The 26375-nt window shown below is 42.2% G+C and overlaps 1 protein-coding gene across 1 annotated transcript in view; it reads left to right on the top strand.

The window, feature by feature from the left end:
* smurf2 (SMAD specific E3 ubiquitin protein ligase 2) overlaps window positions 1-26375 on the top strand; it is a 66923-nt gene that overhangs the window by 38721 nt on the left and 1827 nt on the right. Inside the window, exons 2-18 of the mRNA XM_039740585.1 lie at window positions 10485-10523; window positions 10646-10754; window positions 11175-11308; window positions 11590-11655; window positions 11741-11825; window positions 15136-15219; window positions 15528-15730; window positions 15813-15897; window positions 16142-16300; window positions 16686-16893; window positions 19005-19108; window positions 19207-19321; window positions 19415-19593; window positions 19753-19890; window positions 19977-20097; window positions 20178-20379; window positions 20479-20554. Coding sequence (XP_039596519.1) covers window positions 10485-10523; window positions 10646-10754; window positions 11175-11308; window positions 11590-11655; window positions 11741-11825; window positions 15136-15219; window positions 15528-15730; window positions 15813-15897; window positions 16142-16300; window positions 16686-16893; window positions 19005-19108; window positions 19207-19321; window positions 19415-19593; window positions 19753-19890; window positions 19977-20097; window positions 20178-20379; window positions 20479-20554 — 2107 coding nt within the window. The remainder of the gene's footprint in view (window positions 1-10484; window positions 10524-10645; window positions 10755-11174; window positions 11309-11589; window positions 11656-11740; window positions 11826-15135; window positions 15220-15527; window positions 15731-15812; window positions 15898-16141; window positions 16301-16685; window positions 16894-19004; window positions 19109-19206; window positions 19322-19414; window positions 19594-19752; window positions 19891-19976; window positions 20098-20177; window positions 20380-20478; window positions 20555-26375) is intronic.

Here is a 26375-nt window from a genome sequence, read left to right as displayed (position 1 = left end):
TTAGGCTTAAGCCTGGACAAACTTGTTAAGAAGGCAGGTTCTATTGTAGGAGTAAAGCTGGACAGTTTAACATCTGTGGCAGAGCGACGGGCACTAAGCAAACTCCTGTCAGTCATGAAGAATCCACTGCATCCACTGAACAGCGTCATCTCCAGACAGAGGAGCAGCTTCAGTGACAGACTTTTGTCACCGTCCTGCTCCCTGACAGACTGAGGAGATCGTTTCTACCCCACACTATGCGACTCTTCAATTCCACCCAGGGGAGTAAATGCTAACATCACTCAAAGTTATTGTCTGCTTTTACATGCATTTTTATTACTCTTTAATTTAATATTGTTTTTTTTTTTTGTATCCATATACTGCTGCTGGATTATGTGAATTTCCCCTTGGGATTAATAAAGTATTCTATCTATCTAGACTTGTAGGCAGAGCGGTCTTTGCCCAGTTCTTCTCAAGATATGGTTGAATCAGTTGTTTGTATGAAGCAGTCCAGATGCATTATGATGTCAGTATAGCATTACCGGTAGATAACATTCTTCAGCTCCCTTAATCCAGTTCATGGTTAGAGGTGTGGTGGAGCCTGTCCCAGTAACATCTGGTGTCTTCTTACAGGAATCATTTTATTGTTAGGGCCCACTCATTTTAAAGTGCCTTTTAAGCTATAATATCCAGAGTACCTGAAGAAAGCCACATGCAGATGTGGACAAAACATGCAAATCCCACACAGGTAACAGTCCGGGAGATTGGAGTGTGAGGCAGGAAGTCTGACTACTGTGCAGCTCCAGCATCACCACACTGTTTAATTAGGGCTAGTTTGATGTTCTCCCGCCCGGCTTAAGAGGCAGAATTAAGCCGATGTTGCATTACTTCTACTCATAGGGAATTTCAAACTTGTCTCCATCAAGAATATTATATTAAACAACTGGAAACTCTGAAGATGTCAACTTACATGACTTTATGATGATTTTCCAACGGATTCTTTTGCAGCTGAACTAGATTCTTTTTGTGACGCCCAAAATCACGTTGCCTGACAGAGCCGGTGCTGTGTGAATACTTTTCAGGTATGGCAACTTCAGCCATAACCTTGGCCCTTTTTACCTTTCTGCTGTGGTACAAAAGACATGAGACGGATGACCTGTGTTCCTTATTGTTCATAACTCCATTTTATGTAAGCACTCACTGGTTGTCAGCACTCACTTTGACACAAGCCCACTCCTATGACTTAAGACCGAAATGATTTGCAGTGGATGTTAAATTACACTACTAGCCATCACAAGAATGTGCTAATAATTCATTACATTTATATAGCGCTTTCCTCGGTACTCAAAGCGCTATCCACACAGGGAGGAACTGGGAAGCGACCCCACAATCTTCCACAGTCTCCAATACTGCAAAACAGCAGCACTACCACTGCGTCACCTGTGCTATGACTGCCCTCAATGAGCTAAGATTGTGTGAAAGAAGTCCATGGCTAAAAATCACTGGAAAAGTTGTGTAACAATGCTTGGCATTTAGTCTGCTCATGAGTTTATAAATGCATGCATGGTAACTTTAGAAATGTGCCCGGAAAAAAACCATGGATGACATTATTTGGCAGTGGTCAAAAACTAGTGGTGTGTGGACTTTCACTTTGGATTTCTTGTGTTTATACACAGATGTAAACAGGGCTGTTAATCCCTGAGGTCCTTTTGGCTGTGATTTGCAGCGTGTAGAGTCTGGAATATACGAGGTGTGGCAGAAAAGTAATGAGACTGATTTTTTATTTACCAAAGTTTTTATTTTTTTCAAACATCAATGTTATCCCTTCAGAGTAGTTCCTTGGGCAGCTACACACGATGGAGACGCGTTCCCACTGTTGGTAGCAGCTGGAAGTCTTCAACGGTATGGTCTTCAGCATGTCCGTTACACTCTTTTGGATGTTTTCTAAAGTCTCGAAATGACGTCCTTTGAGGACATCTTTCAGTTTAGGAAAAAGGAAAAAGTCACACGGACTGCGGTCAGGTGAATAAGGGGGCTGGGGAACCACAGGAATGCCTTTTGAGGTCAAAAATTCTGTTATGGAGAGGGCAGTTTTTCGGCACCATTTTGGCACAGACCTTTCGCATGTGCAAATGTTCAGTCAAAATTTGATGAACGGTAAATCTGTTCAAATTTAATTGTTCACTCAACATTCTTAATGTTAAACGACGGTCTGATCTCACAAGAGTGTTCACACATTCGATGTTTTCATTGGTTTTCGAAGTTGAAGGCCTCCCTGAACGGTGTTCATCTTCAACGTGTTTTCTGCCTTCCAAAAATGATTTGTGCCAGCGAAAAACTTGAGCTCGGGATAAAGAATGTTCCCCATAGGCCCGTTTTAACTTTTCAAACGTCACACTTGCCGTTTAATGGCACAACGTTGCTCCAAATTCCGCTGTTCCATTTTGCCTGACGCACAACCAAAACACAACTTTGCTAATAGCAGTCACAAAAATCACGTAGTTAACTGAAGGAGTTGAAACTCGCACTGAGCTATGGGAGGGTACTGATACACGTGCTCTATCAAGGACAACAGCGCAGCGTTGCCAGATCGCTTGCAGTGTTGCCAGTCTCATTACTTTTCTGCCACACCTCGTAAATGGTAATGTTAGCACTGGGCGTTCGGAGTATTGGGAATCTTGCCTGTTTGCATGGTTCCTTCAAGACACTGTACGTGAACTTGGCATTTCTATAATCCAGAGCATCATTTTGGCTTTTCTCAGACTGGCTAAAGTAAACCTCCATGTGATGCACACATTAAATGCTGTCGCCTTGGTGCATATTCTGTTACTTCACATTTCATTTCTGTTTGGGTACCATTTAAGGAAAGAAATAAAGCAATTCAAGGGAACACATCTTTAAAAAACAAGTCAACTAAAATTAATTTAAAAGAATTTAATTAGCAGCAAAAACATGTCACTAATTAAGATAAGTTTTAGAATGAAAACCTGTAGCTACTGCGGCCCTCCAGAACCAGAGGTGGGGGACCCCTGCTGGACTGATTTGTATAAAATTGAAATAATATCAAGGAAAATGAAAAAATGGGTAAGGATAAACGTTTAGCATTTAGAGAAGGACAAACCAGTGTCCCTCCTTTTCCAAACTTGTGTCCCTATGTCAGCTTTCTGTTGTTTTTGCGGCAGTCATCAGTTCATCTCCAAGTGAATGTGCTGTGGTGCAAACAGCTCATGCATTTGAGTCCGTGGAGTGGACTGTCCTGTGGAGCTTGGCTCCATTGTATTTCGCTTGAACAGTCAAGAGAAGACCATTGTTTAAAGTGGAAGCACACAATGGCTTGCTTCTGTGGCTCATCAGCAGTGAGATGTTTAAGTCGGACCTGCCGAGTTTTGCACGAAAAGGAGTCGAGACTGTCAGTAAGCAAATAAGAGACACCGGGGAACTCTGTAATGCTGTGCTGAACCAGAGACCTGCTGTATCTGCATGAAGAAGACCGAGCCCCAGTTGGAGGAGCCTGGCATTGCCAGCTGAACGTGACTTGTAGTTTGGATACTATGGTGTGATTTTATTTACCAGAAGAAACTGACAGATTCTTTTTTATGAGTAAAAATAAAATACCTAAAACATAAAACTTCAGCATGTTGAGGCAAAACACAGAAAACGAAAATGGAAAACCTTTTAAAGTAAATTTCCTTTGTAAACCTTTCTGTCCTGCCCGTTTCATTCTAGGTATTTTGCAAGCCAGGTCCATGATGCTACATCATAAAGACAATCCTAACAAAATACCGTGTTTTCTGTGCAGAAAAATTCACGTGCAACAGTGGCAAAGACTCGCATCAGCGGGAGAAATTATAACGATGGAAATCGCTCTTGACCTTCAACAGTTCAGAGAAATGGATTCCAGCCGCAAGCCTGCGTGTTTTCAAAGAATTTGCTGCTTCTGCTTAGGATGAGGAGCTCGCATCTGTTAAACGCAAAGTGGAGACACCCTAGCATAGCCATTCTGATGCTCCAGTATGTGGGGGGCCTCGAGGTGCTGAATGTGCTGCCTAATGCCGCTTATGCTGTGCATTAAAGTGAATTCTTTGTGCAGGTTTTTCTTGTTAATTGGTGGTATCCCAGTGTTTCTTGTTTCTGTCATAATTAATACTTAGCAATTTAAAATCTATTGATTTTGAAGATTGTAAATTTATGTGGATTTTAATCTCAAACGAGACTGTAATGTTGGTTTTGTAGAAAAGGCCATATACAGTGCATGATCTGTGTTCGGCTGATAATCTCGTGTCTGTAATTTTTAAATGGTCACATCTATATCCAAATATATATATATTTAAATGTTATTGATTTTACTGAAATCTCACAACGTTCCATACACACAGATCAATTTTACAAGAATAGGATTGAAAACAAATCAACTCCCACCCCTGAGAAAGAGAGCATGAGCAGCAGAATAAAATTTAAACCTAGTAAAAATAAGTAAATAGATAAATTAATAAGTGAATATAGATGATTGGAGAAGAAAAAAAGGAATAGGGAGAGAATCTGCTTCCTCAGTGCTTTAAAAGCTTAATCTAAAATGTTATTGATTAGATCCTGCCAGGTTTTGAAAAATTTCTGCGCAGATCCTCTAAGTGAGAATTTGATTTTTTCCAATTTCAAATAATATAAAACATCAGTTACCTACTGACTTAAAAGATGAGAGTTAGGATTCTTCCAGTTGAGCGAAATAAGTCTACGTGCCAATAGTGTAGTGAAGGCAATCACAGTTTGTTTTTCCATCTCCACTTTAAGCCCCTCTGTGAACCCACCAAACACAGCTGTTAGTGGATTAGGAGGGATTGTGACACCAAGGCTGTCTGAAAGACATTTAAAGATTTTGGTCCAGAATGATGTTCATTTGGTGCAGGCCCAAAACATGTGGCGCAGTGAGGCTGGGACTTGATTGCAGCGCTCGCAGGTTGAATCTCACCCTGACAACATTTTGGACAATTTTAAGTGAGACAGATGTGCTCAATATATAATTTTTGAATTGAATAATTGTATGTTTTGTGCATATGGAGCTCGAGTGAATTCTCTGCATTGCTACCCTCCACTCCTTTTTCGGAGGTGCTGAGTGAGAGATCCTTTTTCCAGTGTCCTCTTGAATCTTTGAAAGTAAGGGACTGTAAAATGGTTCTATATATTGCAGAGATGCTGTCTAAGTCCTTGAAACTGATCAATATTTTTTCCAGCATAGAGGGAGTTGAGGAAAATCGGGCAGGTTCTGTTTAACAAAGTTTCTAATTTGAAGATAGTGAAAGAAATGTGTTGCTGGAAAGTAAAATTTAGAATATAATTGTTCGTAGGATACAAAGACATTGTCTATACAGGGGGTCCTCGGGTTACAACGTTTCGACATACAACGTTTTGAGTTTACAACGCTCACTCCCATCAAAACTTAAAAAAATTGAGAAATGAGAAGGAATAAAGGTAAGGATTTTTTTACACTAATTTTTTCTGTTACTACAGTACAGTGTACAGTACAGTATATTTATGTCCTTTTTCTGAGGCTTAGATTTTGTGTTTTTATGTTCTAGATTATGATTTTGCAAATGTGTTAGGATAGGTAAGTTACTTAGGGTAGAGTGTTTCGACTTACACCAAAATTCGGGTTACATCACTGTTGTAGGAATGGAACTGTGTCGTAACCCAAGGACCCCCTGTATAAAGATCTCTAAGTGATTTAATCCCAAATGTTTTCCAGATATTAAACTGCATATGTTTACGAGGGTTGAAAAAGGTGGTTCTCGTGCAGAATTGCCACAGATTAAAGATTCTTCATCTTAAAATGCATCCTACATTGGTTCCATATTCTGAGTGAGTGAAGCACAATTGGGTTGTTAGTATATTGGCGATAATTTGCATTTATTGGGGCGTAAAGCAAGGAATGTAAAGAGGAACTGCGGGATTTTATTTCTATTGTCGACCAAGCCTGTGTATGTTCATCTATTTGTGTTGTATGTTTTGCTGCCCATTAGTAAAACTGAAAGTTAGGTAGGGCCATGCCACCTTCTGCCTTAGGTCTTTGTAGGGTCGCACTTTGGATATGTGGATGTTTTGAATTCCAAATAAATGTGCTTATGGTTGAATCTAATTTCTTATATATCCAAATATTAAATGCATTTATTACAGTTTTATCTTTAAATTTTATAAAATTCCACACAGCCTTACATTACTCTGGACCCTTACAGGATTAAACTTGCCGCCTTTATTTAAGCGTGATCGCATTTAAGTTTCAGAAAAGACTTCTTAGTATTTTTGTTTGACAGCATCTGTTGCTCACAATGAAACAGACACTTTTCTGTGAGGTAGAGCAGCTGTACCTGCTTTATAGGCTCTGGGGCTGCAGCTAATGTGATGAGGCAGTGGCCTTTGTACGGCTGGATGTGCAGTTCAGATGAAAGCAGAGTTTATAGGGCCAACAAGGAGCTGTGCATTGATGAGCAAGAAGTCTCCATGTTTCTCATGCGGTGACCTCCATTTGAATCGAGTCGGCACATGCTGTAATAAGCAGCGCATGGACACAAAATGTCTATTTACACTGCAGGTATCTGGTGTGTTCAGTTACACTTACTTATTGCCTTGTTGAATCGTAGCTACAAAGTGAAATAAGCAGTTAGGACTGTATACAGGGTTGTTGATCAATCGTGAACAAGGTTATTTGGGGGTGCCATACACCCACTAACATTTGGCCGTTCACAAATATGAAACATCTGTATCTCAATTATTGGTTATAGATGAAGATCTATCGTTTGTTTTGTTTAGAAAAATCCAGAGATTGAATCCTCACCAAGTCTGTCTGGTTTGAGCAGTGCGTCTTAAACTATGGATTACAGATATGTCTGTGATGGGTCGCCACATGATTGTGTAGTAAAACTAGCAGAGTTCATCCAAGTGTGAATTCTGTATTGAATGATATGCCATCCACTATTTAGCGTACTATTTAATATAACGGTATGTGAAACAATGCTCTTGGCACATCACTGAGACCTTTTGTTTCCGTGGTGTTTCTCGCCTCCCATCTCACAAACCTACTCAACAATCTGACAATCTGACAGCAAAACTTCGTATAAGAAAAAGAGGGAGAAGGGAAGGATAATCTTGTGAGGTGAAAGGACCACGGCACTAGTTTGAAATGTCAAAATGAAAATAATCGAAGAAGCATGAGGGTGTGACAGCTTTCAGGGTGTTATGAAGGGCAAGTGTGTGTTTATTTAGAGTGTTGAGAGTGGCCATGAACAGCTTACTCTGTGCTTCATCCCGCGTTCACAGCCATCGAATGCCAGTCTGGATCAGAGGTGTGCTGAAGATTTTACAATAAGTTTAATGGGCCTCAGCCAGGATCAGTTCTTTCTCATCGTCACACTAGTTAAATGTGGTCTGATAAATGTCCATCAACTGGTAATGTGAGGGGTGTGTTGATTGGGCCAGTAAACTGTAAGAACACGAGAAAATATGAAAAGGCTGAGATGAGCAATAGGCATTTGGCATGACGTCAGTTGGTAGAGTTCAACATTTCAAACTGAACTGTTCCACGAATTATTCTGCAAGATTTATGCTTCACCTGCATAAAATACCAATAGTGCATACATTTTTTAGGAATCTTTTATTCCATTCTGGTAAGTGTTAAATGAAAACTGGGGCATGTTAAAGTGTCTGCGAACTAACTTAGGAAAATGTATTCTTAAAGGCAGAGCTCATTTGAGAAATGTTATCTCTCTATTACTAAAAAAAAAAAAAAATCCTAAAGAGAAACAGTAGGGCGATGATACGTGATCTTCACGTTAAGATCATGGAAGACGCTTAAAAGACCCGCGAGACTAGAGAGATTGACCCAGGTCCGTCTCGCAATGACGTAAAACATGAGATTCTTGCAAGACACACCCTACTTACAAATGAATAAGAGCACGGGCAGCAACACACTCAGTCGGGTTTTGGCGTTGGGCACACACAGATCCAGGGCTCTCAGCGCATATAAAGCGTATAAGTACAATACGTTATAAATGAAACGTAGACGGCAAAGCGGAGAAGAGAGACTCAAAAGCGTTGGAGAGAAAAAAGAAAGAATAATCTAGGTGCAAATTCACAAAATAAGGAAAGTAATTATCAGCCCGGAACAAGTAGAATTGGGGAAAAAAAAAAGCACATCCAATCCGGACGTTGGCGCTATACACATGCAGAGCAGGTTAGAGATTATGAAAGCAGTGGAATTCGAAAGGCTCAAAAAAAAAAAAAACGGTGTGATACACATGTGGAGAAAGTTAAAGAATATGAAAGTAGGAAAATTAGAAAGTATAAAAAAAAAAGAAAGTAAAGATCGCAGTAGCGCAAACGAACAGAAATTATTACCCAGTGTCATTGAGAAAAAAAAGCAGGATAAAGCGAGGTCAGAAATAAAAGACAAAGTAGAAAACGTCATAAAAACGTTCAAAAAACAAAGGGGCCAAACACATGCAGAGCAGGTTAGAGATAATGAAAACTGGAATTCAAAATACTCCAAAAAAAAAAAAAGTAGGCACGAAACGCATACCGAGCAAGATACAGAATACGAAAGCAGAAAAAAAACGACAGTATCAAAACAAAGAAAGTAAACAGAAATTATTACACAGAGATATAACGAAAAGGCGAATAGAGATTGAATATAGACATACGTGATGTGTCAGAAATATGTAAATATATTTAAGGCTTTGAAGTTTAAGTCAAGAGAATTTCAAACACGTGGTTTACCTCACATGCATTTATTGGATACTTTGGGGTTTTTGATTAACCGTTGATGATGTCGATCGTTCTGTCTGTGCTGAAATTCCAAACCAAGAAACCAATCCTGAATGATGGTACAGAGTCATTAAACACGTCTCACTGGCCTCATTTAAAAGATTCAGCACGTTGGGACTCCAAAGATTCCAAATATTGTTTTTACAGAAGTTCTGAAATAAAAGTGAAACTAATGAAATAGCAACAATTCAAAGAAAAAAAATCTTAAAAGTGTGTCTCTGGAAAACCAAAGACGTGGGGTGGTAAGAAAAGCCCCCTAGTTTTTTATATAAAAAAAAAAAACAACAGTAATTTAAGATGTGGTAAGTAAAGCGGTATTGATTATGTCATTTTTAACTACTTCATTCCGTAACTAGCAGCATGAGTCAGGCAATTTATGTTTTCAAAAATCCTCATAAGCACCATTAGCATAGGAAAGGTGCTGTATAAGTCAAATGTATTATTATATGCTGATTCTACACCTAGAATATCAACTTCTTGGCTTTACCGAATCGTAGTAATTTAGTGACAGCAGTGGTATACCTCAGCAGTGTCTTTCTGTTGTAATAACTGTTTGAGGTTCAAGTCCATGGTGCTCACTGTGTGATCTTTGCATGCTCTCCCCATGTGTGCGTGGGCTCCGCCCACAGTTCAGAAACATGCTGTCTGATTGGACTGGTGATGTCAAATTGGCGCTCGTGTGTGCGTCTGTGTGTTCACCCTGTGACGGGCTGCTGACCAGCCCAGGTGGTGTTCCTGTCTTGCTTCCTGGGATTGGCTTGTGCTGCCCAATGACCCAGCTCAGGATAAGTGGGTTTTGAAAATGGATGTGTTTTGTTTCCCACTTTTCTGTTTTAGTAATTCATGTGAAAAAATTTGTGACTGAAAACCAAACCATTTATTTCCTTTTTCACTTTTACTATATGGTCCCTGTTACTTTTCTATGTACAACTCCACTGTCATTTTGATTATTATATTACTCTTGGGGGTCCCAGTACAGTACAGTACAGTACAGTACAGTACAGTACCAGTTTTCTATTTTGGTTTCTTAGATTACAAAGTTTAAGAATTCCTGGTTTTGGAGTATTTTATAAAAACCTCACACATCACCTTTGAATTGGTGCATTTTCATGATATCTTGTGTTTTGTTTTTTTTTTTCTTGTTAACTTTAGTGAATGATGGCAGAGAAAAAACATCACAGATACATACAGTGATGTGTTATGAATATAATGAAATTTTAATTTTTTTGAGTAAATTTTTGTATTCTGAATTAATTATATTGAATGACCCAAACTGAAAAATGAAGCTTTGTGCAGTACGATAATATGCTTATTTCTGCTTGACAAACATCACAGCTTGAATATTTTTACATTTTCTATAATATGCTAATATTGGTCATCAAGTTTTGTAATGTTGGATATTTTTGGGGAGACCCAAGTCATCCTCTAAGGCTGTGCTTTGTCAGCCCTGGCCTTGGCAGACGTAAGTGGATGGTGGTCCAAATGTTGAAATCTCAGACTTCTTCTCATCTATCTAATAGGTTTCTTTTTTCAGTACATAAATGGAGAAATTATGTGGTGTTTCGCAAGTTTTTTGTTTTTTTTTTAATCTTCAGGAGTTTTGTACTTTCTTTTTATTTTTTGGCCAGCTTCCTTCAATACTTTTTGCTTGTCATGTCCAGCACTTTTAAATTCCATTATCTCTTCTCTTGCAGTTCTCTGTGCAAAAAACCTTGTGAAGAAAGACTTTTTTCGTAAGTATGAATCATTCACAGAATTACTTTTTGAAAAAAAAAATAAAGTGCATAGCTTTGGTCTGTTAATGGAAGTGCACACGTGACTATCTGTCCGCCTCGTTTGTCTCGTTTTCCCACAGGCCTCCCTGACCCCTTTGCTAAAGTGGTAGTTGACGGCTCAGGACAATGCCATTCGACGGACACTGTCAGGAATACGCTTGATCCCAAGTGGAACCAGCATTACGACTTGTGAGATTATGCTGCTTTTGTTGCATATCTGGGACATAGACAACAATATCCTGAACATGTAGCGCAGCAGATCAGGAATATGAGAATCATGAGTGCATGATTTTGTAAGGTTAATGGTTGGGTTACATCATAGAACAAATACCTTTAGGCGCTCTGTTCTGTACAGGACTGCTCTCAGACATTTCTAAAGTCTCTCCAAACTACCTGTTAGATGAACCTCTAGATGTAATGTTAGAAAGGGAAAAGAAAAATCTCAGAGTGAATCATGAATGTAAAAAAAGTTCTTGTTATTCCATTTTGCATTAGCAGAGAAATACTTTTCTGGCCTTGTTACAGTCCTATATTCATTTGTTCACTATTTTTTGCCAGTAGTGAGTCAGTTAACATCCACCATGTTTCTTTGGTTTTTCCCCCCTCCAGGTACATAGGAAAGTCTGATTCAATAACAATAAGTGTCTGGAATCACAAAAAGATCCACAAGAAGCAAGGGGCTGGCTTCCTAGGCTGTGTGCGGCTACTGTCTAATGCCATTAACCGCCTAAAGGACACTGGCTGTAAGTGTATTCAGAGTGTATTCCCTGGTGGTGGGCTTCCTGCCATCTTTGGCAATAGTAGCAGGCATTTGATGTCTCGTTGCTTTTGCTTAACCGTACTGGCTGAAGCGCATTCTTCATAGCAGATGTCCTCTGTAATGCCCTTCCATTACAGCACAGCATCTTCTAGCTGCCTTTATTTGCTTTTCTTCCATGATTGTAAACATTTCGGTTTTTTCAAACCACAATCTTTTATGTGGAATAGCTGACTGTTTGTTGTTTTTTTTTTTTTTCCCTCCCAGACCAAAGGCTTGACCTAAACAAACTAGGTCCAAATGACAATGACACAGTTAGGGGACAGATTGTAGGTAAGTGCACAACTGGTATGTTGCTGTTTATGTCCTCTTGTTGCACAGTGGATCACCTACCTGTTTATTTTATGTGAACCTCTAGTGAGTCTTCAGTCACGGGACAGGATTGGTACTGGTGGTCCTGTAGTTGATTGCAGTCGTCTCTTTGACAACGATCTTCCTGATGGGTAAGGCAACGAAAGATATAAATGACTGGCCAGTGCATTACAGAGTGATCTGTGAAATATGTATTTGTGCACATGTGTAATATTTCTTCTTTTTTAGCGAGTGATATTAGATTAGCATGCAAGATTCTTGGGGAAACGTGGCACAAAAATAAATGGTTTTATTTTTACAAAATGTAAAAAGAAAAAGGTGTGTTTTATACTATCTATTGCTACCTAAAAATCTACATCACATTTACGGTACCCTGATAATACCTGGGACAAAGACACATTTTTCCTTGATTTCCACCTCTGCTCTACAGTTTAAAATTATAAATCAAACAATTCAGAGAAGATTAAAGTGCACATTGCAGACTTTCACATTTCAGTCACAGCAAGTAGAAGTGACAACACTTTGTCTACACGGTCCTCCCATTTCAAGACACCATAATGTTTAAGGACAATTGGCATTAGTGATGGGTCGTTCTTGAACGATTTGTTCGTTTTGAACGAATCTTTAATGTGACTCAGGAAAAACGAGTCGTCTCGTGGGAGTGATTCGTTCAGTCGCGCATGCGCAACTTCCTATAGTTTCTGTGTTGTAATTATTGATTCACCTGTTTCGAGTCTTCGGGTTTTTCAAGTCGTTCATTCATCACGTGACAGCCCCATAAGCTTAACCTATGCAGTCTGAGCCGGAAAGAGAATTGATTAGTTCATCTCTCGAGTCTTCGGGTTTGAGTCGTTCGTTCATCACGTGACAGCCCCATAAGCTTAACCAACTCAGTCTGAGCCGGAAAGAGAATTGATTGGTTCATCTCTCGAGTCTTTGGGTTCAAGTCGTTCGTTCATCACGTGACAGCCCCATAAGCTTAACCTATGCAGTCTGAGCCGGAAAGAGAATTGATTAGTTCATTCCTCGAGTCTTTCGAGTCATTCGTTCTTTTGTCACGTGACCACTTACCGGTGTTCTGACGATTTGTCCTACTTTTTCCAAAGTATCCTACCGTAGTTGATTGTAAGTCGTAACATTAAACTTATAACGTTATACCTTGTCATCATTTAACATGTTGTATTTAGAAGTCGTCTATCAAATTTATGGAAATGTTAACATTTCTCAATTTATATTATATTTGCATCATTTAATGCCCGAAAGAGAGACAGCCTGATGCAAAGATTTCACAAGACGGTCATTACTCGTGCATGGATACAATGGCCTGTACAAGATTAAAAGTCACACATGCAAAATATACAACTTATAAAATGTTGACAATAAATACCTATGCAGTAAACTGTAATAAATGCATTAATGTAGTAAGGCTAAGTTGCGTAATTTTGGTCTGCGCATGCGTAGTATCAGTGAGTAGATCATTTCGATGGGTAGGATGTTTCGTTAGAACACCGGCTCAGTACCTCAGTCAAATACTAACGTAAAATTCCATTTGTTATATGTTGGATCATATTTAGAAATTATCATAAAATTACATAAGAGGCAAGGTGAGCGAATCATAGACTAAAGACCCAAGTAAACAATGAATTAATATTTTCTGTTTCTTATAGCATTATAGTTTTGTCTTGTTTGTAGTGTGATCAACATTTGTGTAAGCAGTAGATGTGTTAGGGAGGTAACAGGTAACATTATAATTATATTTTGCTAAAATGAACGAAATGACTCGAAAAAAGATTCGTTAGTTTTGCTGAACGAGACTCGAAGTCCGAGTCGGTAAAATGATCGGAACTTCCCATCACTAATTGGCATGACAGGTATTTGTGATTCCTCAGGTGGGCTTCAATGCTTCATAAGAGACCTCAAGTTGCTTCTGCCCTTTGGAATCTGTAGTTGCCATTGTTCAACATGAAGACGAGCTGTGCCAATTAAAGTCAAAAGTCATTATTAGGCTGAAAAACATGAATAAAACCATTGAAGACATCAGTAAAACCTTAGGATGAACTAAATCAACTGTCTGGAATGTCGTTAAAAGAAGGAACACACTGGTGAGCTCAGTAATCACAAAGGGTCTGTTAGGCCAAGGAAGACCTCCACTGCTGGTGACAGATGAATCCTCGCTACAGTAAAGAAAAATCCCAAACGCATGTCAGACAGATCAGTCACAGTCTTCAGGGGGCCGATGTGGACGTGTCAGAGACGACTATCGGCTGAAGACTTCATGAACAGAAACACAGAGGCCGCACTGAAAAACGCAAACCATTAGCTAGCCACAAAAATGGGATGGCCAGATTACAGTTTGTAAAAAAACAACTTAAAAGAATTCTGGGAAGAGGTCTTGTGGACAGATGAGACAAAGATGAACCTGCATCAGAGTCATGGCAGGTGCAAAGTGTGGAGACGAGAAGGAACTGCCAAAGATCCAAAGCAAACCACCTCATCTGTTAAATATGATGGTGGGGGCATTATGGCTTGGGCATGCCACAGTGACTGGCAAACTTCTCTTCATTGATGGTGGAACTGCTGACGGCAGTAGCATACTCAGTTCTGAGATGTGTAGAAACATCTGATTTGCTCAGGTTCCAGTAAATGCCTACAAATCCTTGAATGACACGTCATCCGAGAAAAAGATAATGAACCAAACACACTGCTGTCGAGCGAAAAAATGGAAAATTCTTGAATGGCCAACCCAGTCAGCCAATTTCAATCTAATTGAGCAGGCCTTCCATATGCTGAAGGGAACACTTAAGGGGGAAAAAGACCCCGAAACAAGAAGCTGAAGATGGCTGCATCAGGGGCTTGGCAGAGCATCACCAGAGAAGACCCTCAGCACCTGGTGGTGTCTGTGAATTGCAGACTTCAAACAGTCATTGCACACGAGGGATATGCGACAAAGTCCTAAATATGATGGCTTTAACAGAGACCTACCATTGCTGGGTCCTTAATATTGTGGTGCCCTGAAATGGGGGGACCATTTGTGTGACCAAGATATATGCAAATCCTCTTAAGTGAAAGTGTGCAATGCGCACTTTATCATGTCCGAATGGTTTGAATTGTACATTTTAAACTGTAGAGCAGAGGGCTAAATCAAGGACAAACATCTCTTTGTCCCAAACATTATGGAGAGCACCGTATATCATCAAGAAAGGCTTACCTTGATTTATTTCAAGCACACTAAGACAAACTGCTTTGTGTTGTCTTTGTAATCTCCGGAGTTTCATCAGAATGATTCTGATACCTGAAAATTGCCACTTTAGCTTTGTAGATTATTCCAATAGTCATAAAATCAAAACACGAGGACCAAGTAAAGCTTAATTTAAGACAAGTTTTTGGCTGTTTCATTTAAACTGCGCATCCTTTTCTGTTTCACGTGTGGCCGCATTGCAGTTGGGAGGAGCGCAGAACAGCTTCGGGACGAATCCAATACCTGAACCACATTACCAGGACAACTCAGTGGGAGAGACCAACGCGGTAAGTTCAGGATTTTTGAGACTGAAAGTAGCAGTCTAACACCTAACCTCTGCTGAACTGGACGTGCTTCGTTCATGTGGGTAGGAATGAGCCCTGTGTTGGTGCCTCATCAGGGGTTGGCTGCTGCCAGGACAGGCTGTGGCTCTGATAACGAATGGATTTTTTTTCTCCCCGTCTTCTGTTTTAAAGGATTGTTTCGACTTTTTGGCAGTTCCAGATTTGAACTATCTGGGTGCTATGAGGTCAGCCATTGCTTAGAATGTATTCTGCTCAATCATACGTTGACATCTTCCTCTGATCCTTTGTAGACCAGCATCTGAATATTCCAGTCCCGTGCGACCACTGAGCTGCATAGTGGATGAGAACACACCAATAATGGGGACAAATGGTGCTACAAGTGGACAGAGCAGTGACCCCCGTATCCAGGAAAGAAGAGTCCGCTCTCAGAGGCACAGGAACTACATGAGCAGAACACACCTGCACACGCCACCAGATCTTCCTGAAGGCTATGGTGAGTGGGGAGGATGGTCTTGGCTCAGTCCGTGCCACCATCTTGGCCTGTTTTCTTGACTCACCCTTCCTAACTTTTACAGAGCAAAGAACGACACAGCAAGGACAAGTCTACTTCCTTCACACGCAGACCGGTGTGAGCACATGGCACGATCCCCGTGTTCCAAGGTAACTGTTTCACCTTTTTGGTTTCACGTGTGCCCACTTTCCAGTTGGGAGGAGCACACAGCGTCTCCAGGGTGAATCCAATACCTAAAACATTACCAGGACAACTCAGTGGGTGAGACCACTGTAGGGCTGTGATGTATTGAAATAGAATAATGTGCATATTCTGTGCCATTTAGTCCTTATGTTTTTTATTATTATTATTATGAAATATCTGGCAACTGTCTCCCTTTGTGCTTTTCCTCAGGGATCTTAGCAACGTAAACTGTGAGGAGCTTGGTCCTCTTCCTCCAGGGTGGGAGATCCGTAACACAGCCACTGGACGAGTCTACTTTGTGGATCACAACAACCGGACCACACAGTTCACAGACCCCCGACTCTCTGCAAATTTGCATTTGGTTCTGAAGTAAGTTGGAGATGTGAAGGGTATGAACCTGACATTCACGTGCCCTTCTGTTAAGACTTCTGTTGTTCTTTGAATAACATTTAAGAGTTCAGTACATCCAAAGTTTTCCAGTTTTGGAAAGTCCCTCTCGGCCTGAGAGAAACATCACCCGTCTGTCTGTTTTTCTTTCTCATTAAGGTGTAGTAGCCAAATGAAACTTTGAAATATTTGTTTCTCTTTCGGGTCATCACTGCTGATGGACTTTTCTTAGGTTTTGCTTAGAAAATGTTGTCAGTAAAAACTTCCTAAGAAGATGAGATGGGTTTATTTGGGTGACTGACTGTTATTGACCAAATACTTCTACCTCAGATATACTCATCAAATGTCTTCCTGTTTTGTGATTTAGTCGGCAGAACCAGTTAAAGGACCAGCAGCACCCTCACCAGCTTGTAGTATCTCCTAGTGAGTTGCCTGAGGAGGCCGAGTGCTTAACTGTGCCCAAATACAAGAGAGATCTTGTACAGAAGCTCAAGATCCTTCGTCAGGAGCTTTCCCAGCAACAGCCGCAAGCAGGGCATTGTCGTATCGAGGTGTCACGAGAAGAGATCTTTGAGGTAAATGCCACAGGAGAGGGTTCATTTATTGAACAGTACAATGAACGCTAATAATGCAGGAGTAGTAAGAGCTTCTGTAAACAGCCAAATTCCCCACCTGGGGATAAATAAAGTTCCATCTATATATCTATCTGTCTAATATAGTGCCTTTCACCTCCATCCATCCATCTATATTCACCAATACAGAATCCTAAAAGCGTGGATCCCATCCCAGAATGGGATGCCAATCCATATCAGTGCATCAATGGGTATAGAACACAATCTTGTCCATGACAAGTTTTTAATTTTAATATTATACAACTTTAAGTTAATATGCTGTATAATAATCTTTTACAATTTATTAAAAGTGTAATATATATGAAGCCATAACAGAGTGAATTATTAAACATAAGGGAAAGTATTGAGTGTAACTCAAGGGTTAACTAAATGCATCTTAAAGCTGAAAGCACTTGAAGTCTCGCCTCATCTTAGAGAAGCTACTGATGCAAGTTTACAAGGTTAAAATGAGGTAAATGAGTAACAAGCACCCCTCCAGAAAGTGGGGATAAACTGATGATAGAGGTGATAATGTTCTACATATTAAGGGCCAAGTTATACTTCACGTTCAGAACATGTACGCATATGGCTGCCACACATTCCCAATGTTCTTTTCATGCATCCTCTGAGCTCGTTGTCAGAAATTTAACGTGACGAGTGCGTGAGCTGCAGTAGCTGCAGAAATTTGGTTGGTGTTTGGTATGTGATGTCAGCACCTTTATTTACTATCAACATGTGACCGCAAGTCACATTACAGTTGCAACAGAATCAATGTGCGTGCTTTGATGTTTGATGGGTGGTTCAATACGGTGAAGCAAATCATCATCAAACTTAAATGCTGATATGTGAATGTCATTACGGTGCTTTTCTTCATCCATTTCTTGCATAGGCATTACAAGCGTCTTATATTCCCAATCATAATGACGCAATACATTTAAAGGTCTCACTTACCGTCTTCGGTGTCGCTGTTGACGTCTTTTTTTTTTTTTATTGTACAGTTTCAGAATACAAAGGATTTTTATGTTTAACGTTTTCTTCCCTCAATTCACGACACAGCAAAACTGGACGTTGTCTTCTCACTGTGATGATTTATGTGCAAGTATAGCCGATACCCTGCTTGCGTAACAGTAGCGGCCACAAGCACACGCATCGTGTAGCGTTAAGTACATCTCCGGCCTAACAGATGGTGTGATGTGATTAGAAGAAAGTATAAAAGCAGATGAATTGTTGAACCCATTGCTCACTCTGTGGACTGAGACATTTGTGCATAACTCTGTGCAAATAAAGAAATGTTCGTTATTCCCATCTGGGCTTCGTGACTGCCTTCTTTGAAGATGGAGAAAAGTTTTTTTTTTGTTTTCCACAACTGTGAGGAAGGTCTCTACGTGAATATGGGGAGAGAAAACAAACTCCACAGAAAAGGCATCCCACCCAGAAATGTAACTATGCGGTGGTCGTTGTATTATCGTGGAGTTAGTGGAACTTACCAAGTTTATGGGTTGGCCTACTTTTACACCCTAAGCTCAATGCACACACAGACTGTATCTATTTAAAGGAGCACTCAACCCAAAAATGTATTTTAATTCTACTGTGACCCCTTGTAGCTTTAGTGATAAGTAAAATGTACGATGTTAAGTGCTCACAGAGAATGGAAAAACTCTTTGATACAATGGCTGTCTATGGAGACCCAACACTGGACCATATAGTCAGTCAGTCAGTCAGTCAGTGTCCAACTCGCTATATCTGAACACAGGGTCACGGTGGGGTCTGCTAGAGCCAATCCCAGCCAGCACAGGGCACAAAGCAAGAACAAATCCCAGGCAGGGTGCCAGCCCACCACAGCTGGACCATAGTAAACCATATTAAAAGGTTCATCTCGCAGTAACATAATCTACACGTCAAGTCCTTCAGTCGTATTCTCACAATGGCAAAACGCATACATTTTTTTTTTTTTTTGCCCAAATATTGTTACGTAAATACTTTTGTAAAATCAGAAAAGTGCATAATCAGAAAGCACATTCGTATGGGAACAAACTTTTGAATGTCCCTCTGACGTCTTCTGTTAATCCCTCCAGGAGTCGTACAGGCAGGTAATGAAAATGAGGCCCAAGGACTTGTGGAAGCGGTTAATGGTCAAGTTCCGTGGAGAGGAAGGCCTTGATTATGGAGGGGTAGCCAGGTAAGAAGAGCGATGTGCTGCACTTTGGGGTCTTGTATCGGACTGTGCCATCTCCTAACCTACTCATTTCTTTTTTTCTTTTCCCCCTCTTGCCTCAGAGAGTGGCTCTATCTGCTGTCCCATGAGATGCTCAACCCCTATTACGGACTGTTCCAGTATTCCCGGGATGACATCTACACCCTGCAGATCAATCCCGACTCGGCTGTTAACCCAGTAAGCTGCCTAGCAGTTGTTTGACCCCCACAACCCCCCCAATGATCACATGCAGACTTTGAATTCACTCCTGCTTTTTCTCCCTCACTACAGGAACATCTGTCCTACTTCCATTTTGTGGGTCGGATTATGGGCATGGCAGTGTTTCATGGACACTACATTGATGGCGGTTTTACGCTTCCTTTCTATAAGCAGTTACTGGGGAAACCAATCACACTGGACGACATGGAGTCTGTTGATCCTGACCTGCATAACAGCCTTGTCTGGATCTTGTATGTATATTCAAATAAACGAGGCTGATCACGTGAGAAGCAAGTGGCCGCTTGGCTGCCCTTGAAAGCTTCTAATGCGCTTGACATGTATGTTTGTGATGTGCTCTAAGATTTACTGCTCAGGTCACCCTAATGACAGTTTGCTGTTCTTTTTGTCAGAGACAATGACATCACAGGCGTCCTGGATCACACCTTCTGTGTGGAACACAATGCTTACGGGGAAATTGTCCAGCACGAGCTTAAACCAAGTGGCAAGAGCATCCCAGTCAGCGAGGACAATAAGAAGGAATATGTCCGGTGAGGCCCTTCTTTCAATGTGTTCACATCACTGAGCTGAGCCAAAGGCTCTCGTACTTAACTTGGGTCTTCTGGTTGTCCGGTAGGTTATATGTGAACTGGAGGTTCCTGCGGGGGATTGAGGCCCAATTCTTAGCGCTGCAGAAGGGCTTCAATGAAGTCATTCCTCAGCACCTTTTGAAGTCCTTTGACGAGAAGGAGTTAGAGGTGAGTATTGTGGCAGTGTCTGCCCGACGGCATCTCTGTACCCTTCAAGCTTCACATCCATGCCCTTTTTTTGTGTTTAGCTCATCATCTGTGGTCTTGGGAAGATTGACATCAATGACTGGAAGTCAAACACACGCTTGAAGCACTGCACCCCAGACAGCAATATCGTCAAGTGGTTCTGGAAGGCGGTGGAGACCTATGATGAGGAGAGGAGGGCACGTCTGCTGCAGTTTGTGACCGGGTCATCCAGGGTGCCTCTGCAGGGTTTCAAGGCACTACAGGGTGGGTTTCCTTGTTGTCCAATTCATCACACATGCCTGTGGTCACTGGGAGCTAGAGAGGCTGTTTCTCAACTAGTGTTTTATGTTCCTCTTTGCTTAGGTGCTGCAGGCCCAAGACTGTTTACAATTCATCAAATTGATGCCAGCAGCAATAATCTGCCCAAGGCCCATACCTGGTAAGGTTTTTTTTTGGTTCTTTATTTTGCCTTATACAATTTCTCGTATTAGGAATTTGTTCGTTTTCGCATACCCCTTGGGGTCAGAGCGCAGGGTCATTGTTTCCTTTAGGGGGCGATATAGCTCCCTAATTGGAATAAATTCTTTTATAATTGCGGCGTCTTAAGTAACCGAAAAATATAGAGATAAGGCGATACCTCTCCCATAGTGATACGGCGGTAAAAATCACATAAGAGAAATTAACTTCGCTTTCTTTACTGACGATTTACGTGGCATTACAAACGGAGGAAGCCATAGCATGACAATACCAAGGTGGGGGCTTGATGTATACAGTCTGCCATTTTCCGTTGCTGCGCTGAAAGGATTTTCGGGACGAATGACGATATCACTCATTTGTCCATCGGCTTCGAGGTGCTTGGCTGCTGTCCAAGTATTGATATACTGTCTTCTCCACATGAAGGCCCTTCCTTGGTTTCCAAACAAGGAAAGGAAAGGATTCCATTTCATCTCTAACATACAGGAATAGTACAATGCCTATTTTCGCAGTTGTCCCCTTTACTGCTGACTAGCAGTTCCTAAATGCTGACAGCCCCTGTGTGCTAACTTTGGCCTGCACATGTGAGTGAATTTATAAAATAATTTCTTGTACAGAGCACAGTGACATTAAACTTACATTCTTGTTACAGTCCGCCATTGTACAGCAACCCTGGAGCAATTGAAGGTTAAGGGCTTTGCTCAAGGGCCCAGCAGAGTAGGATCTCTTTTCGCAGTGATGGGAATTCGAACCGGCAACCTTCTGGATACCAGCACAGATCCTTAGCTTCAGAGCCACCACTCCGCCTCCGTCATGGCACTATAATAAAGAAATGTTGTGGTGCTAAGTAGGAGCAACAGTAATAGTCATTTTGTGTAGGTTTACCAGGTTGGTAGATGGCAGACTAAGGGTCCTGCGTCGGTCCAGTTTTCAAGGATCGCATCCAATTTATTAAACCACATTTGAATTCGGAGTTCATTGAAATGGCAGCCACCAGTTTTAAGAACTGCGACTCAAACTGCACCTGCAACAGTTCAGGGTTATGAATGTGCCCAGCATTGGACATTTGTACATTTGTAATGTATTTAGGTACAAAGCAGCAGACGCTGCCAATCATCCTGATTCTGCAAACCCTCTAAACTCTGAATTTGTCAAAGCTACATGTCAAAAAATGACATTTTAGACTGTTCAGTAATGTTCAGTATGTCATTATCTAACCCACTTATTCCTGCCTAGGGTTGTGGGGGGTGTTGGAGCCCATCCCAGCTAGCCAGTCCATTGCAGGGCAAATACACCCACCCAACCCAACCACACACCTTGGGGCCAATCTAGCATCACCAGTTCAGTTAACCTGCCTGCCTTTGGACTGTGAGAGGAAACCTGCTCAGACACAAGGAGAACATGCAAACTCCACGCAGGAAGGACCCGGGACACGACCCCTGGTCCCCTTACCGCGAGGCAGCAGTCATACCACTGCTCCACCGTGCTACTCGTTCAGTAATGTGACATGGGCATAACATGTAAGTAACGAGGTATGTAACACAAACACGCATGTGCAAGGCCATAAACCTATAATTGCGATTGTATAGAGACAATTCTAATAGAAGTGCTTTGGGCTTGAGAAAGGCACTATAGAAGTCCATCCATCCTCTTCCGCTTATCCGAGGTCGGGTCGCAGGGGCAGCAGCTTGAGCAGGGATGCCCAGACTTCTCTCTCCCCGCCCACTTCTTCTAGCTCTTCCAGGGGAATCCGAGGCGTTCCCAGTTGAAACACACCCTCCGGTCCCCCTTCTTAAAGAGGGGGGACCACCTCCCCAGTCTGCCAATCCAGAGGCACTGTCCCCGATGTCCATGCGATGTTGCAGAGGCGTGTCAACCAAGACAGTCCTACAACATCCAGAGCCTTGAGGAACTCCAGGCGTATCTCATCCACCCCCAGGGCTCTGCCACCAAGGAGTTTTTTGACCACCTCGGTGACCTCAGTCCCAGAGATGGGGGAGCCCACCTCCGAGTCCCCAGCCTGTGCTTCCTCATTGGATGGCATGTTAGTGGGATTGAGGAGGTCTTCAAAGTACTCCCCCCACCGACCCACAATGTCCCAAGTTGAGGTCCGCGGCGCACTATCCCCACCTTATACGGTGCTGACACTGCACTGCTTCCCCCTCCTGAGACGCTGGACGGTGGACCAGAATCTCCCCGAAGCCGTCCGAAAGTCGTTCTCCATGGCCTCCCCAAACTCCTCCCGTGCCCGAAGTTTTGCTTCAGCAAACACCGAAGCTGCATTCTACTTGGCCTGCCAGTACCTATTAGCTGCCTCCAGAGTCCCACAGGACAAAAGGGTCCAGTAGGACTCCTCCTTCAGCTAGACGGCATCCCTCACCGCTGGTGTCCACCAACGAGTTCGGGGATTGCTGCCACGACAGGCACCGACGACCTTACAGGTCCGGTCAGCCGCCTCAACAATAGAGGCATGGAGCATGACCCATTCGGACTCCCACCTCCCTCAGCACGTGAAGTTCTGCTGGAGGTGTGAGTTGAAACTACTTCTGACGGGATTCTGCCAGACGTTCCCAGCAGACCCTCTCAACACGTTTGGGCCAACCAAGCCTGACTGGCATCCTCCCCCACCATCAAAGCCTACTCACTACCAGGTGGTGATCAGTTGACAGCTCTGCCCCTCTCTTCACCCAAGTGTCTAAGACATGTGGCCGCAAGTCCGACGACCCGACCATAAAGTCGATCATCGAACTGAGGCTTAGGGTGTCCTGGTGCCAAGTGCACATATGAGCACCCCTGTGCTTGAAGATGGTGTTCGTTATGAACAATCCGTGGCGAACACAGAAGTCCAATAAGAAAACACTGCTCGGGTTCAGATCGGGAGACCATTTCTCCCAATCCACGCCCTTCCAGGTTTCACGGTCATTGCCCAAGTGAGCATTGAAGTCTCCCAGCAGTACGAGGGAGTCCCCAGAAGGTACATTCTCTAGCACCCCCTTCAGGGACTCCAAAAAGGGTGGGTACTCCAAACTGCTGTTCGGCGCATACGCACAAACAACAGTTAGGAACCTGAAGGCGAAGGTAGGCTACCCTCTCATCCACTGGGGTAAACCCCCAGTGAACAGGCTCCAAGTCGGGGGGCAATAAGTATGCCCACACCTGCTCGGCGCCTCTCACCGGGGACAACTCCAGAGTGGTAGAGAGTCCAGTCCCTCTCAAGGAGATTGGTTCCAGAGTCCAAGCTTTGCGTCAAGATGAGTCCGACTGTATCTAGCCTGATCCTCTCGACCTCGCGCACTAGCTCAGGCTCCTTCCCCTTTAGAGAGGTGACATTTCAAGTCCCAAGATCCAGCTTCTGTAGCTGAGGATCGGACTGCCAAGGTCCCCGCCATCGGCCACCACCCAACTCACACTGCACCCGACCTCCTTGGCCCCTCCTATGGGTGGTAAGTAAATATATATAATCATTACTAATATATGGCCCTCCATATTGTTTATCCTTGGTTAATGTCACAAGCCTAGGTGTTGCTGTAAAGGCTGATTTTTACTTCAGCACATCGCCCATGTTACGCGGTCGAATGCAGTTTATACTTCTGCATCCAGTCGCTCTGCAGGCACCTGCTTGAATCCTGGCCGGCAATGTTTGCAGCACACAAGAAACGTGCATGACCCACTACCATGCAGGCAGTTTGTACCCTCCAAGATCAGTGCTCCTCTTGCTGCACATTTTTTCCACTTTTTCATACATTCGCCGACTTCCAAACCGATGCTAGCTGATGCCACCATCTGATTGTCATTGTTGTGTTCTCATGAGGTATCGTATGAATGTGTAGATTTTTTTAACTTCTTCAAGAATGTTTACTTTAAAATAGCTGAAGGGCGAATGGAAACACACTTCATGAATTACGTAGTTACCAACCTGGTGTCGTAGGAGTCTCTGCCGGGTTAGGATTAGGGTTAGTGGGAGCTCTGAGGCTAAGGATTGGCGCCAGTATCCAGAAGGTTGTCGGTTTGAATCCCTGTTACTGCTGAAAGAGATCCTACTCTGCTGGGCCCTCAACCTGCAAGTGCACCAGGGGTGCTGTACAATGGATGACCCCAAGGGGTATGCGAATACTAATTCCTAATACAAGAAATTGTATAAGGTGAAATAAAGAACAAAACAAGACCTCGTGCTATACCATACAGTAGCAATGGCGTAGGCTCGACACAGAAGCGTTGATCAGTCTTCATGCATAGAAGCCAAATGGTGGACAAGTGCCCTCTTGACTTACTGTTACATATGCTGAACTCCCTCCACCCCAACTGCACTCTCCAGACTGTGCTTTACCCGCAACTTGGTTCCTCTGTGAAGCCTCCGTACGCTCTGGAGAATTCTCACTCCAAATGAGTGACGTCAGCCCTTCTCTTACACTTCATGACCGACCTGTCACTACTGTATATGAACTCCATTACCACCCAAATTGTTTTTTTTATTTAACCTTCCCACCCCATTCAGACTTTACTTAAGTTTTCCTAGTTTTTACTTTCTCGTATACGAAGTATAGGGAAATTATTGGAATCGTCCAAAAATTCAGTTTTGATGAATCCCGACGTTTTAGACCTCCCTAAATCCAAAAATACCATTTTTGGAATTGCATCTGTGTCTGTGTGTGTAAACACGATAACTTGAGTACGCTTTCACTTAGCTCAGCCAAATTTTGTATACAAGTACTAAGCACAAAACGTAGACTTCTATCAAGTTTTGGGCTTTTCCACTAACCGGACGTGGTACTTTACCTTTTATTCATGCAGCTGCAGAGTCCGAGTTATTCAACTTGGATTTTCATAATAATTGTTCAATATATTATTAATTTGATTTGTTGTTGATGGTTCTTTAATTCACATAATATAAAAATCTAATCTTTATCTTGCGATTTACTCCTCAAATATCCATCCCAATATCTGAGTGTACAAGAAAGTCGAGGGGAGAGCACTCCCGATTGTTATCTTGTCCTTCAGGTTCCAAAGTTATTAGTCGTTTGGTTTGAGATTCTTTTGGTGAGTTACATGATCACTGACATCAGACCAGATAATGCGTTACAAGTTGTAGTCTATGCTTTTATTAGTTTATCCGTATCTAAACCCTGCTTATCCAGACAGCAGTGAGTCAAAGACGACCACCAAGTTTGGAATGTGCGCCAAATTATGGTAGGCAGTAAGAAAATATATAAAAGCTTGATGCGTCTGTCATCAGTTTTATTGCTGCTGAAACTTTGTGTTTCAATCTGTTTTGGGGTGGCACGGTGGTCACCGCTGCCGCTTTACAGATCCAGTGGACCGGTGTGCAAATTGGTCCTGATGTGGTCTACGTGGAGTTTACGCTGTCCGCCTGGACACACCGGTTTTTAACTCTGCCATCTCCTGACGTTCAGTTGTAAATGTACTCCTTGTCGTTGATCGTGTCGCCCGAGAGCGTCGACATACTGCACGTCAAGTTAGAATTCCACCCGACTATTAGGACGCTACTGTAAACCTGAACTTTGAGCCCAGTGTTGGGTCCTTGTCCTCTTTTTTGTGTGCCACTTTTAAATTCACCCAGGTGTCTATTATGTGGCTGTCACAAACCTGGATACTTTGGCACTTTTTGCACGCAAATGTCATTTTAGAATTTTGTTTTCTCTATGAATAATGACACAGAATATCAGTATATAAATATATCCAACTTATAGTGACTCCTATATCAAAGGAATTCCCCACCAAGTATTTTTTGTAACTTACCCTGTGTAGTTTGTAATGATTTCATGCAG

This window comes from Polypterus senegalus, chromosome 17, assembly GCF_016835505.1.
Source record: "Polypterus senegalus isolate Bchr_013 chromosome 17, ASM1683550v1, whole genome shotgun sequence".
In the NCBI taxonomy this organism is placed as follows: Eukaryota; Metazoa; Chordata; class Cladistia; order Polypteriformes; family Polypteridae; genus Polypterus; species Polypterus senegalus.
The sequence above is the reverse complement of the archived record's forward strand: the minus strand, read 5'-3'. Positions and strand labels throughout refer to the sequence as shown.